Raw genomic sequence first — 12,718 nt, forward strand, 5'->3', positions numbered from 1 at the left:
ATCCTGTACCTACTCGTTAACAAGTTTAGGGTACGGAATATCAACTTGCTCTCAAGCTACCCCAAAACCCTGTTTCATGTTGGGGTCAACCATTCTGGTGTAAACAAACCAACTGACTATTACGAATCTGTTATTGTTACATTCATTTTTAATGTGGTTTGTTCTTTCTGAATGTCTTGGATTATTACTGTATAAAACTTGTCATAAAGTGATGTTGGTAGGGTATGTGCACAAGAAGATGAAACGCAAAGTTACAAATTACCACTGCAGTTGCCAGGGTGGTTGGTGCCCACCTTGCATAGTAGAAAAGTATGTTGTTGAAAACAGTGGTGCCCTTGGAAAGTGTGTGGTTAGGGTAGGGTAGACCAGCTTTGCTTTAAATTAATTAGGTGACCTGTTGCTAAATCCGTCTTTGAATATTACCTCTAATGACTAGGGTGAAGGAACAGCACCCCTGCAACAATGTTGTCAAGGTGTGTGGCCATGGCACCAACAAAGGATACATAGTGGAATTACATGACTCAAGAGAAGACCATGGAGTAGGCAGCAAAGTTGACTGCCAGAAATCCAAGACTGAATCATTCAGACATAGAGGCAACAATGTCATGGCCCAGGGTGAGCATCAGAAACTTTGAGTGCTGGTCTGTCTGTTGTTTATTAGGCAAAACAAGCAATGGCTGGATCTGTGATCAGACCAACTGTCACTTCGGCAGCTGCTCTGTGCGTTCTTCTTCACTTGGAGCAGCAGTATAGCACTTACAATTGTGCTGTCAGATGATACCCTCTCCTTTACGATGGGAGAGGCTGTCTGGGATAGCCATGACTTTTTATAGGAAAGATTCTGAACACTAAGTCAGCAGGAATCTTGGAGGCTTACCATTATGTGCTCACTTTTATGGGAATCTAAACCACTTGTCTAATGCCTGCAGGCTAAACAAGTTTTCTGTGGCAGACAATGTTGTTTCTGACAAGGTGAGCACAGTAGGCAGGTCTTTCTTGTCCAAGGAGAACTGAAAGAGCTGCAAGCCTTATCTGACAGGCTTTGACATGTGCTGAGACATATTGTAAGTAGTCAAAACAACAAATATCCTCTTGGCTAAACTTCATGAACCCTTAATTACCAGTCACTGTACATACTGTTCTCCAGTGTGGATGTCTGCTTCTGCCAGAGATTTATCTCTTTTGGATAGAGTGGTTGGTGGTGGTAGGTTTCTATTTCCTAATATTAGCACTTATGACTTGGACCATTTTCAGATGGTCTCTTGTTTGTCACTTTTCCTTAAGTTGTATTTTAATAGAGATCTTTCACATTCACAATTGATCCCCAATCCTTTTTCCCCTGCTGAGAGCAACCAGATTCAGTGAATAGCAGCACCAATATGCAGTAACTCTGCCTCACTGTCGAACCTCTCAGTTCCAGAGGTTCTTTATTCCTCACACTGTTGGACTGTGGAACAGGTTCCCTAAGGATGTCATGCAATTGGCATTTCAAAAGTTCAAGCAAAGATGCAGTGCATTACTACCAAAATGCTATTTTCCTTGCATTTTAGTACATTTTTATCTGTTTATTAATTTATTTTTCCTTCTAATAAGTGAGATCTCTTCTTTCTGTATTTGCCTTTACCTTCTCTTACTTCCTAATGAGCACCATATTCTTTGGAAGCTTGAATTTCAAGTGAATGGCCCTTGTGGGCTTGTTCCATATGAATAGGGTTCATCTTCCGATTCACTTACTGTAATCCAGTACCTTTTCTTCGGTTACTTGTCAAGGGAGGTATGTTGCTGTTACAGACTGCTAAGTTGAAACTTTTCTTCTTTTATATGTGGTGGTTTGTACCATCATGGATCTGAAAAAGAAGTATGACCTAAGGAAATGTGACAGACATGAGCAGGCATAAGGTTAGTTGATGTCTTTTTTTGTTGGTGGATTCTTACTATTTTTGTTTGTTCTGCAGTCCCATATGTCGTGTTGAAGGAAATTGGTAGTGGGATATAAACAACCTTGTGTGGTGGCATTATGAGACAACGCTTTGTTAGAACAATTGTAATGCAGAGTATCATATGGTGACTTTGGTACATCTGGATATAATTGCACATGGGAATTTTATTGTATTTTGAAAGTTTTGATGGTGTCTTGCATAGTTTTTGGTTATTTACATTATAAACTTGGCTTGGTAGCTTCTCTTACCCAAAAAAAAGTAAGTTTTGATTGTTATTAATATAAATTTCTTCTCTTTTTTTTTGCACTATTAAGGTATGCACAGGAGGTAGGGGCCTTTCATGTCCAAACATCTGCAAAAGAAAACAAAGGAGTGGAAGAATTATTCATCGAATTGACTCGAAGGATGTTAGAGAGTGCAGTTGCTAATGATCAGCAAAGGGTAAATGCTCTTTCTAGAGGAAATAATGCTAGTAACCTGCAGATTGTTGATGATCCTGCAGTGCAAACCAATTCAAAATCATGCTGTTGACATAAAAACATGATTTGCAATATTGAATATTTTTCATATATTTTCACCAGTTTAAGGGTGATTGAAAAATTTCACATGTTAATTCCTCACTCAAAGACTGTATAGTAATGAGCTTGGCAATGTTAATATTAAGATTTAGATGAGGAATATTTTTTAAAATATTGAATAAACTTTGTGATGCGCTCCTAAAAGAAAACTTTTTTAGTATTTGTTGATAAATTTTAGCGCAAAAATTTGTGTTACTGAACTGTTTGATAATGGTGTGGAATTTGCACATTTATTATATTTTCATAATGAAGAAGAGTAGTCATAATAATGTTTGTTAGGTAAAATTAATGGAGATCTTGAACTTTGTAAAGAATTTATATCGATTAAGCTGGGAAGTATAGTAGTTACTGAGTGGTATTTAGTATGCCAGATGCTTTTCATTAATTTTTGTGGTTTTAGAAATGCCAAATGTTTAGTAAATGTTGTTCATAATAATGACAGTAAAGGCAATTTTATGTTTACCTATGTTGATCTTTGGGAAGACAAAAGAGGAACATTACATAGATGTTCTTTATATAATAATGTTACTGAACATACGGAGATTACTTGTAAAATACTCCTTAAAATTTATTGTTTCATTAAAATTTATTGTTTCTTCTTAATTAGAAACCATTTGATTTTTCGTGTTTTAACCAGTTAGTAGGTAATGAAAGATTCCAGAATTCTACTAACGTAACTGATATGAAGGTATCAGTGGTGGGTACTAGAGTATGGGAATTGGCCAAATTAATTTACTAATTTAAAGGCCATAATGTAAAGAGATTTGTTGCATTGGATTGTTAATATATTCTATTTCAAGAGCTGTTTGTAAATTACCAGGACTGGTTTTGTAACATAAGATGAGGGTAGGAGAATGCATAGGAAGAGGAAAAAGCCAAGACCAGCAGGAATAGCAGGTTATTTCCTCAAAGCAGTTGGAGAACTGGCCATATTGATCTGACCAGAATATATGAAACAGGTTTAGGAAGGGATATGTTAAGAAAAGTGGGAAATTAGTATTTATGACAGTTTTCATATAAAGGGAAAAAGGGTAAGCAGTACAGTGCAAAAATTTTAGAGGAATAAGTTTGCTTGAGCATCTTCTGAAAGTAGGGGGGGAAAAGGTGCAGTTGAAAAGGCTGGAAAGAATTGTTAAAAGTGATCATTTTAATGATGATTTTGGCTTTAATCAGAGAAGTTGTTGGCTTTACATTAGAGAAATTAACAATAAAGGCAGTCTTGATGAATGAGGCAGCTGCAGGGCAAGCACCATGTAAAGGGGAAGATGGTTTACCCATACCTCTGGAATTTGAGAAGGCATTTGACATATGGTACCATAGCAGACAAATAGAAGAGCATTATGTAAGCAGATGGTACCAGAAAAACCCATTGAAAAGCAGTGTTACTACACTTTAATGCAAAATCCAGAATGAAGATCCTGACAGGTATATCAAAAGAATTTGAGATGTGTGTTTGTGTCCATCAAGTATCAGCCCCGAGTCCTTGGCTGCTTGGTTTAGTAATGGAGGAGAAAACTACAAGAATGCAGAAAGGCCTGCCTTTGGGAGCTGCTATATGAAGAGGACATAAATGTTAATATCTGAATTAGTAGATGTAAATTGTTTAAAAGGGAAATGGAATGCAGAGAAGAGGATTGATGATCAGTGCAAGTAAAACAATTTTGTGGTTACTGAAAAAGGAAGCAAAGATGTTTTGATGTAAAGGCAGCCTAAAAGACTTTGGTTGAACATTTCTGCTACTTTGAGCATGTATTGGACAGTTTTGAGTGAGTAGTAAGAAAAAAAAGTCATAACAGTCATTAGGAAATGAAAGGTTGATAGAGTTTTGAAAAAGAAAGAGTATCCATATAGTAAACAGGAAAAATTTGTAGCGTGTGTTTAAGGCCCCAAGTACATGTCCTATAGAAAATTGAGCATATGTAAAGAAGTGGGAGGCAATTTTGAAGAGATTTAGAAGTGGGAGGTCATTTTGAAGAGATTTAACTGAAAATGCTAATATTCATGGCTGGAATGGAATGGAAAGATTATATAACAGTAAGCATGTTGTAGATCTCAAAAGTAAATGATTGGAGCTTTTTGAAAGACAGGAAATAATAGAAAAAGACTTAAATGAAGACCTTGACAGCTGGGAAATTCAGGGAGTGAAGCTGTGCAAGCCACAGGAGATTAGAGAGAATGCATCACATCAAAATTTATAAACATAAAATTATAATGATTATGATGATGCTCATTTCCCACTCTTTTGGTCCTTTCTTTCTTTAATCACGTTTCATATATTCTGGTAAACTTATGTTTGGCTTTTTTTTTTTTTAGCTACCTTTAGCTAATTTCTTGTTATTCCTGTTAGGTTTTATTTTTCTTTTTGGTTTTATTTTTCTTTTTGTCTCGAAGGATCTAACTTGTTCATGTTACATTTGGTGTCTCCATCATGCCAGCACCCTCCAGCTTGTATTCATTCCTTTCATTTAGTAGATTTTCAAAATGTTGCTGCCATCGTTCATCATTCATTTCTTGTCAACCTACATGCCTCCATTCTCATTTTTTGTAGACATACTTTTCACCTTAATTTTTTTGCAACCACTTTGCTACCCAGACTATTTTCTTCATCTGTTTGGTAAGTTGAGATTCTGATTCTGTTCCTCACAAGTTTGTCTTTTTAGCCATGCTACCCACCTGTTAACAGCCCTTCCATTCTTGAGTACAACTGTACAGTATGTTCTGCCTTGGCTGTCTGCTGTCTTGATACCCCAACCATTTCACTTCCATGATAGGGTGTTTTCTCTCCAGCATGTTTGTGTGCTATACAAAAGGCTAAGTATGTTACACTGTATTGGTGTTGTGTAGAGAACACTGATTATATTATTAGGTAGAATAATTTGGGTACATGAACGTATAAACTTTTAATGTTTTATGTAAATTATTGTCCATATTTATCTTAAATTGCTAATTATTATGGTATGTGTTTGGCATGCTATTTTTTTCAGCTACTTGTGATACAGTAGAAAATTAGAGCTAAACATTTTTAAAGATAGTCTTTGTATTTCAGACTCACACAGATTGATTCTGGTTTTTCTGTTTTGCATTTTTTAGAAACATGAGTAATTTTGATATATTTTGTTCAGGAGATACATAAAAGAATTTTGACATCTTTGTAGCACATTTACAGCGTGAAAAACCTGTAAATAAGGAAGTAGCCAGACAGACTTGTAGGAATGCCCAGGAAATTGCAGAAAAGAATGTGCACAGATGGTAATTTGTTGAAATTACTTTTGAAAACAATAGTGATGATTTTTTTAATATAGTACAGTATCTTATTCTTTAAAGGGTAAATGCATCACATTTATGAATGTGTAAATTCAACCATATATAGAAATACATGTGCAGAAGTGGAATCCAGTGAAAAGAAGATATATAATTTTAATGGATCCTCCAATATTAAGTTGGAAATATTGTCTGCTACAAAAAATATCATGCTACACACATGGAGATTGATGATGTTCTAACCTGCACTCGTGATGTATCAGAGTATATAAATGTTACTTCATTGTTGATAAATTTGCTTTACTGCAACATTTAAAGTACTTTTTATGATGTCCAATACTTTACACTCTGTAGTCTGTACCTTGCTCACTGCCATCAGTAGCCATGACCAAAATTTAAGAAAAAACGTTACCACGTGAGGTTGGGTTGTACAGTATAATTGTCATTGGTCAGTAGAGAGAGGGACCTCTAAAAGGTCTCCTTGCCACAAAATAGCAACAATCATCTCTCTATAGTGCTTTTAATAATGTGTTAAGAAACAAGCCATATTAAAAGTATGGTTGACATTTAATTGAAATCTTTGTATAATTTTGCTTCTGTTTCTGTGTACAGGTGTCATCGTAACAATGTACATTACAAGATAAAAGAATATGAATAAGATTTCTGGTATAAGGTTTGAGAACAGAAGAAAGAATCCTTGTAGTTATATAGGGAATCCTTGTATGGACTATAAAACAGTCATAGAAATATGGTAGAGCTATACTAGGATAGCCTAGGCGTGAATGGTAGGGATTGCTATTAAAAACTGATATGAATGAAAAAAAAAGTTGTATAAAATATTAAATAAACGTGCAACATAAGGATAAAAGAATTTGAAATTGAGTGATCTGCAGTAAACATTCTAACAGTCTTAGGTTACCCTAAATTTCAAATAATGTTGATTTTTTCTTAGGCTCTGGTCTCTTGTCAAGAAGTGTTGAAGAGTAGAATCAGACAACATGTCATCAGGTGAACTCATTTTCTTTGCAGTAAGCCATGCTATTTGCTTTTTGTTTTTTACATTCATGAGCTCGTCATGCTTACAGATAGTGAAACAGGCTGGAGAAATTAAAGTGCAAAAATGGAAGTAACATTAAAATTCTGAGAAAATGTGTTTAGATGGATGTATATTTTGTAAGGTACAACAATGGTAAAAAGACAAGCACCCTGTGTACATTGTGATTACCCTAAGTTTTTCTGAAGGTCACATTTTTATCTAACCACATTTTGAATGATGAAAAGAATGGTAAGGAATACTCTCAGAACTACATTGCTGGGAATTTAAATATTTCAGTGGATGGGAGGAAAAAAATATTAACCTCCAGGACCGTAGCCTTCCATACCTTGTCTTAGTTTTGGACAGCTAACATTGTAGCTTTAAAGTTTATTAAGGTTTTATTGCATTTGTACATTTTAAATATTGATTTTGCAGCCTTTCTTAGTAGTCAGCTTTTACAATTGCTATTTGATGTGTTATCATTGTGAGATTATCTTGCTTTGTGTATTTTGCTTTATATGTTTGTAGCCATGTGTACTTTTGCCATGTTTTGGCCAGTTGCATGCTGTTATTGGTTTCAGTTTCCTCTTTTACAGTTTTCTTTCAGTATTTATCAGACATCAGTATTTGTAGTTTGTCTTGTTGATAGAATCTTTATATGAAAACTATCTGATTACGAAATTCTTATGCGTCACCTTGAAAAGGATATGTCCTACATATTTATGTTGTGTGAGCTATACAAGACTGTATCCCTCCATATTTGTAAATTTTGTAATTTGCAAGACCTTTCAGTTTTGGAGACCAGAATAGCATAAGTCTGGGTTATTTGCATCCCCAAAGAACCTGAAGAGTTCTCTTTCTCTTAAGAATGTGTGACAGTATCATTTTAAACACCACATTACATTATTTTTACATCATTTCTTCTAAATATCAAATTGCTTCCATTAAATTCATATTGTGGCTGAAATCACAACAGATGTGACTTTTGTTTCTGTTATTTATATAAACCACATTTTTCTTCCTCCTTGATACATATAAGATTTCTTCTTGTCTCCTTACACAAACCATATTGCAATTGTTGGAATAGATAATGCTGTTTATCCACAAGAATCTTAGTGGTTTATTGTAATTTTCTGTGATAGTTTAACCTAATAATTTTTTATCGATTAACTAATTCGCGAAACCTGAAACGTGTATGCACGAGGTATTACTGCATATTAATCTGAGTTTCTTGCCATCTTTTTCCTATATAACAAAATTGCAGGTATTCTCATTTCCACAATATTAAGACGGAATACTCTGAAGTACCTTTATTACCTAGAATGAACATAGCAGGAATAAAAATACTGGGGTAGAATTACATCAATATTTTTCTCAGTACAAATGGAGAATAAATATTCTCTCGGCTCATTTTTATAGAACCATTTATAAATTTCACTGGGAAAAACACTAGGATATCCTTCCCTTTTCAGAAGTGTCAGTGAAACAACCCCAGGACAAATCTCAAATAACTATGAAATAAAGGTACATGCTAAGTCCTAAATACTATACAGTTCTCTGTCTTTTACATCCCACTGCAGTCATAAAACATACTTAGTTGGACAAGGAGATACTCTACATACTGTCACCAAGATTTAACCTATTAGTTTTGGTTTCTGGAAAATTTAAAAAAATCAAGAGCCTTATGCCAGTATATACAATAGGGTGATTGTAATGGTGGTATATTTAAGGAATTTGTATAAATTCCTTGCAAATGAAAAATGATCCCAAGATATGCTTGCTCGATGTTAAGTATATCCAGAGATTTAAAACCAACGCACCAAAGAATAGTATGATGTGAAAGAGGACGGATATTGTTGCCTCTACTCAGAGAAAAGGAATTCATCAATATAGTAGTGAGCATTACAAAATTCCCATAATTGCTAAATGGTCAGGTTGCTGTATTCATGCTTTATGTAATTTGCCAGCAAAGGTCTTGTTACAGATTTCTGTTTTCAATATACCCTTAATTTTTATTCCTAGTTATCACTAGTAGCATTTCATATTGATCAGGTTTAATCTTAATATAACTTGGATACATAATCTCACAACAACAGCTAGTAGTATACAAAAAAACCTCCATTTAGTTCTTGATCATCATGGTACTGTATTACTAAACACTGGTTCAGAATTCTGCAAGATTTCTTTACTTGCAAAGGACTGGTGTAATATTTGCAGATTCAGAAGGATTTAGGTATTTGGTATATTCTGTAATTGTTAAGTAAATGTTCAGTTCTCAACTGTGTATAAAAATTACTTGTTTTATCACTAAAAATACTTGCTTTATTGTTCACACAGTTCAGTTCTGAAATGTTGGAGAATTTTTTCATCTTATGAGTGGTTTTTTTTTTTTCTTATTCAAGAATATGTGTAATCTCAGACTTATATGATAAAGCTGACTTTTATGTGTGATTTAGTTTATGAACAGTTTAATCTCAGTGCTGAACTGTACCTAAAAATTATCCTTAGGCCTGTTTACTTATGCAGGGACAGAGATGATCTTCAATTAGAATGATTTTGTTTTATAGAAAGGAATTGCGTCACAGGAAAAATGTATTTCGCTTACCATATATATCTCTCATGTTTTGACTTTCAATTAATTGAAATTTTATATCTGCTGAGATAATCTTTATATTAGAGGTGCATGGGAGTATTACATACTTGTAAATTGTATTTTATGGAAAATGTGATACATTACTTTTGATATCTTGTATAAATGTGCATGTTATACATTGCTGTATATAATATATATTTATATATATTTTGAATAAATATACCTAGCAAGACCATACACCACATTGTAGTTGTATATTAATAGTTTTCCTAGTCATTATATTTAGTTCTGTAATGACTTTCTCAGATTTATACTAAATATATCTTTAATGTAGTAGTTCTGTAGGGTGATTAAATAAAATGAGTTATGTAAAATGTCTTGTAAACAATTTTGATAATTTTGTCAATAAACCAAAAAATTACTTATAGAACTTTCAGTGCATATTCATGAATACCTCCCCTTTAAGAAAATTCTGTTGTACCATATTTGGTTTAATTATTTGGTATTCATTGTGTAATGACACCGGCTCCAGGCTCATAGGGAATATAATTGTTGGGAAGGGTGTTAAGTTTGGAAAGTTTGTAAAACCTTATAATTGGACAGATTGTAAATATTATTGTATTGTCATTCCACAAATCCTGCTATAATACGTATTCATTATAATGGCACAATGTCACGTTCATTTATGGGTCAACCCTAATACTGTATTATTGTCTAGGGTAAGTAACATCCAGTTGATTACTACTGTTAAGAGTATTGCAACTTTGTTTTCTTTATCCTGTATAGCAATATTAAGTTGCTTGCTTTTTATGATTTTTAGCATTTATCCTTTTTTCTTGCTTAACTATGAATGAAGGTTACGGAACTTTTTCTTTTTTAGATCATGCATAGGTTAAAAAGTTTTCTTCTTAAAGCTAATTGGGAGTTTATAAATTTGAGTTTTCAATTGCTGCAGTAAAGGGACTAAAGATAATTCTGAAAGAAAGTTAATCAATTTAAATTCCATTATATTTTAAATAACTCATACAGAATATGATTCAAGTTTTCATATACAGTACATTAAACATAGTGTTCTAAATAGGTGGTTATTTACAAAATAAAGTAAAACATCCAAAACCATTAATGAAACATTTGCCATCAATGTGCAGCTTCTGTTGGCTTGCCATAAGTTTTTTCCCACCATTCTACATATTCCTTTTTACGTTGCTCACGACGTGCAAAGTATTCTGGATAGGCAGCTTTTTCCATTGGGTGCCAGTAATCCAGAACCCAGTCTGGTGGTAAAACTTCTCGGTCAAAAGCTACACCTCCCGGTGATAAAGTAACTGGAAATTTAATTTCAAGTTAAAAATATGAAAAAAAATATGCATGCAAAACTACACACATTTCTGAAGTGTTTGTTTTATAGATACAAACTACTAGTTTTACATTAAGTTTACACTTTAGGAACCAAATTGGGAAGACCATCTAAAAGTTGGGCATGTATGATTTACTTTAACAATGAAATCTTCCCCACAAGTATGTTAGGTTAGGTTGGCTGACTGAATAATAAATTAAATTTAGCTATTAGTGCCCTCCTAATGAACATTACCTGTTTATCCAACTGGGTAAATAGCCAGTGTTACTACACAAGTGGGCAAACAGCCAAGTTGTTACAAATGTTTAGGAAAATATACCTTTCGTGGTTGTACCAACCCAACTAGGTAAGCACGTAAGTTGTTACAAAGTGTTTAGGAAAATATACATTTGTGATTGTACCAAATGCAAAAACTGCTTTGGTGTTGGACACATTTATAACTGGAGGCAAGAGATTGAAATATTAATAGGGAAAATAAGAAAGGCAACCACGTCAATTTAGGTACAGTTCATCCTACAACAGAATATACGTTAATTGTACAGTATTACAGTATTGTCCATCCTCAAAAGTGCTGTGTCCCAGACTCCTGGCACACTGCCTCTGGGGTAGGTGGTGTGCTCAAGAAAGTAATTGCCTAATCCCATTCTAAAACTTAGTTCCAAGCAGTTGCTCTAAACTAAATTAGCCAGACTTTGTTTACCCTTTTTCCTTATTCTTATTATAAAGGACACTTGAAAACAAGCATGTATTTGAACATGGTTTAGATTACTCATAACATGAAAAAAGGTGAGGACGAACAGCAAGCATGCCTCTTCATGTGCACAATTCAAGCAGCTGATGTGATCAAAAATTTTCCCAGGCATTCACATGTAGGTCTCTTATTGAGTTTTAACTACCTACATCCCATGGCAAGTACTATTTCTCTAAGAATTTGATGTAAAATGCATGAATATAAATTTTATCTTGAGCTTCCTTCTTGAGAATAAGAAGAAATAGAGCTATGCAAATCTAGGGCCTTATGAGAAAAAAATTAAGGGCAAAAAAGAAAAACCCAGACCTCAGCCAATCCTGATCCATTTTGACTCACTGTCTGGAAGTGAAATATGGTCAAGTTTTTTTTAGATAGAAAAATAAATTAAAAAAATATTACTTGGACATAGAAAGTATCTATTACTACTAAGAAGTCCATTGAAGAATATATTGTAAATGTTCAAAATGATAAGACAATACCATGGGACAATAGCATTTCCAAAAAGGATGAAGACATTAACCCTTAAACGCCGAGCCTCTATTTACAAAAACGTCTCCCGTATGCCGGCGGCGTTCGGGAGTTAGCGCCGAAGTGGAAAAAAGTTTTTTTAAAAATCACAGCACGCTTAGTTTTTAAGATTTAGAGTTCATTTTGGCTCATTTTTTCTCATTGCCTGAAGTTTAGTATGCAACCATCAGAAATGAAAAAAAAATATCATTATCATATATAAATATTGAAATATATGACAGCGCAAAAAAAATTTTTCATAATTTTATACAAATCGCGCTGTGAGCAAAACGGTTAAAGCTAACAGATTATTTTTTTTCTTTGTATTGTACACTAAATTGCGATGATTTTGGTATATAACAAATTGTAAAACGATCAAAGCAACACACAGAAAATATTATCACAATATGATGCATGAATCCGTAACGAGCGGACGTAAAAAAATGTTTTTTTCAAAAATTCACCATAAATCGAAATATTGTGCTAGAGACTTCCCGTTTGTTGAAAAATGAAGCTAATTGATTGAATATTACTAGACTGTAAGTGATTTAGCTTACAATTGCAGTTTTTCGACCATTTCGGTCGAGTTAAAGTTGACCGAAGGTCGAATTTTTCTATTTATCGTAATTTATATAAAAATATTTCAAAACTGATAAAAGCTACAACCATGAGTTATTTTCAGTTGTATTCTACAT

The 12,718-nt window shown here is 33.7% G+C and overlaps 2 protein-coding genes across 2 annotated transcripts in view; one reads left to right on the forward strand and one right to left on the reverse strand.

Annotated features, from left to right (window-relative positions):
* Positions 1–10,170, forward strand: part of Rab21 (RAS oncogene family member Rab21) — a 34,217-nt gene extending 24,047 nt beyond the window's left edge. The window contains exon 4 of the mRNA XM_067098040.1: positions 2,255–10,170. Within this exon, the coding sequence (XP_066954141.1) occupies positions 2,255–2,471 (217 nt within the window). The 3' untranslated portion in view covers positions 2,472–10,170. The remainder of the gene's footprint in view (positions 1–2,254) is intronic.
* Positions 10,171–10,398: 228 nt separating this feature from the next.
* Positions 10,399–12,718, reverse strand: part of ND-B22 (NADH dehydrogenase (ubiquinone) B22 subunit) — a gene marked incomplete in the record, with an annotated part of 5,167 nt that continues 2,847 nt past the window's right edge. The window contains 1 exon segment of the mRNA XM_067098041.1: positions 10,399–10,733. Coding sequence (XP_066954142.1) covers positions 10,546–10,733 — 188 coding nt within the window.

Source organism: Macrobrachium rosenbergii, chromosome 54, assembly GCF_040412425.1.
Source record: "Macrobrachium rosenbergii isolate ZJJX-2024 chromosome 54, ASM4041242v1, whole genome shotgun sequence".
NCBI lineage: Eukaryota > Metazoa > Arthropoda > Malacostraca > Decapoda > Palaemonidae > Macrobrachium > Macrobrachium rosenbergii.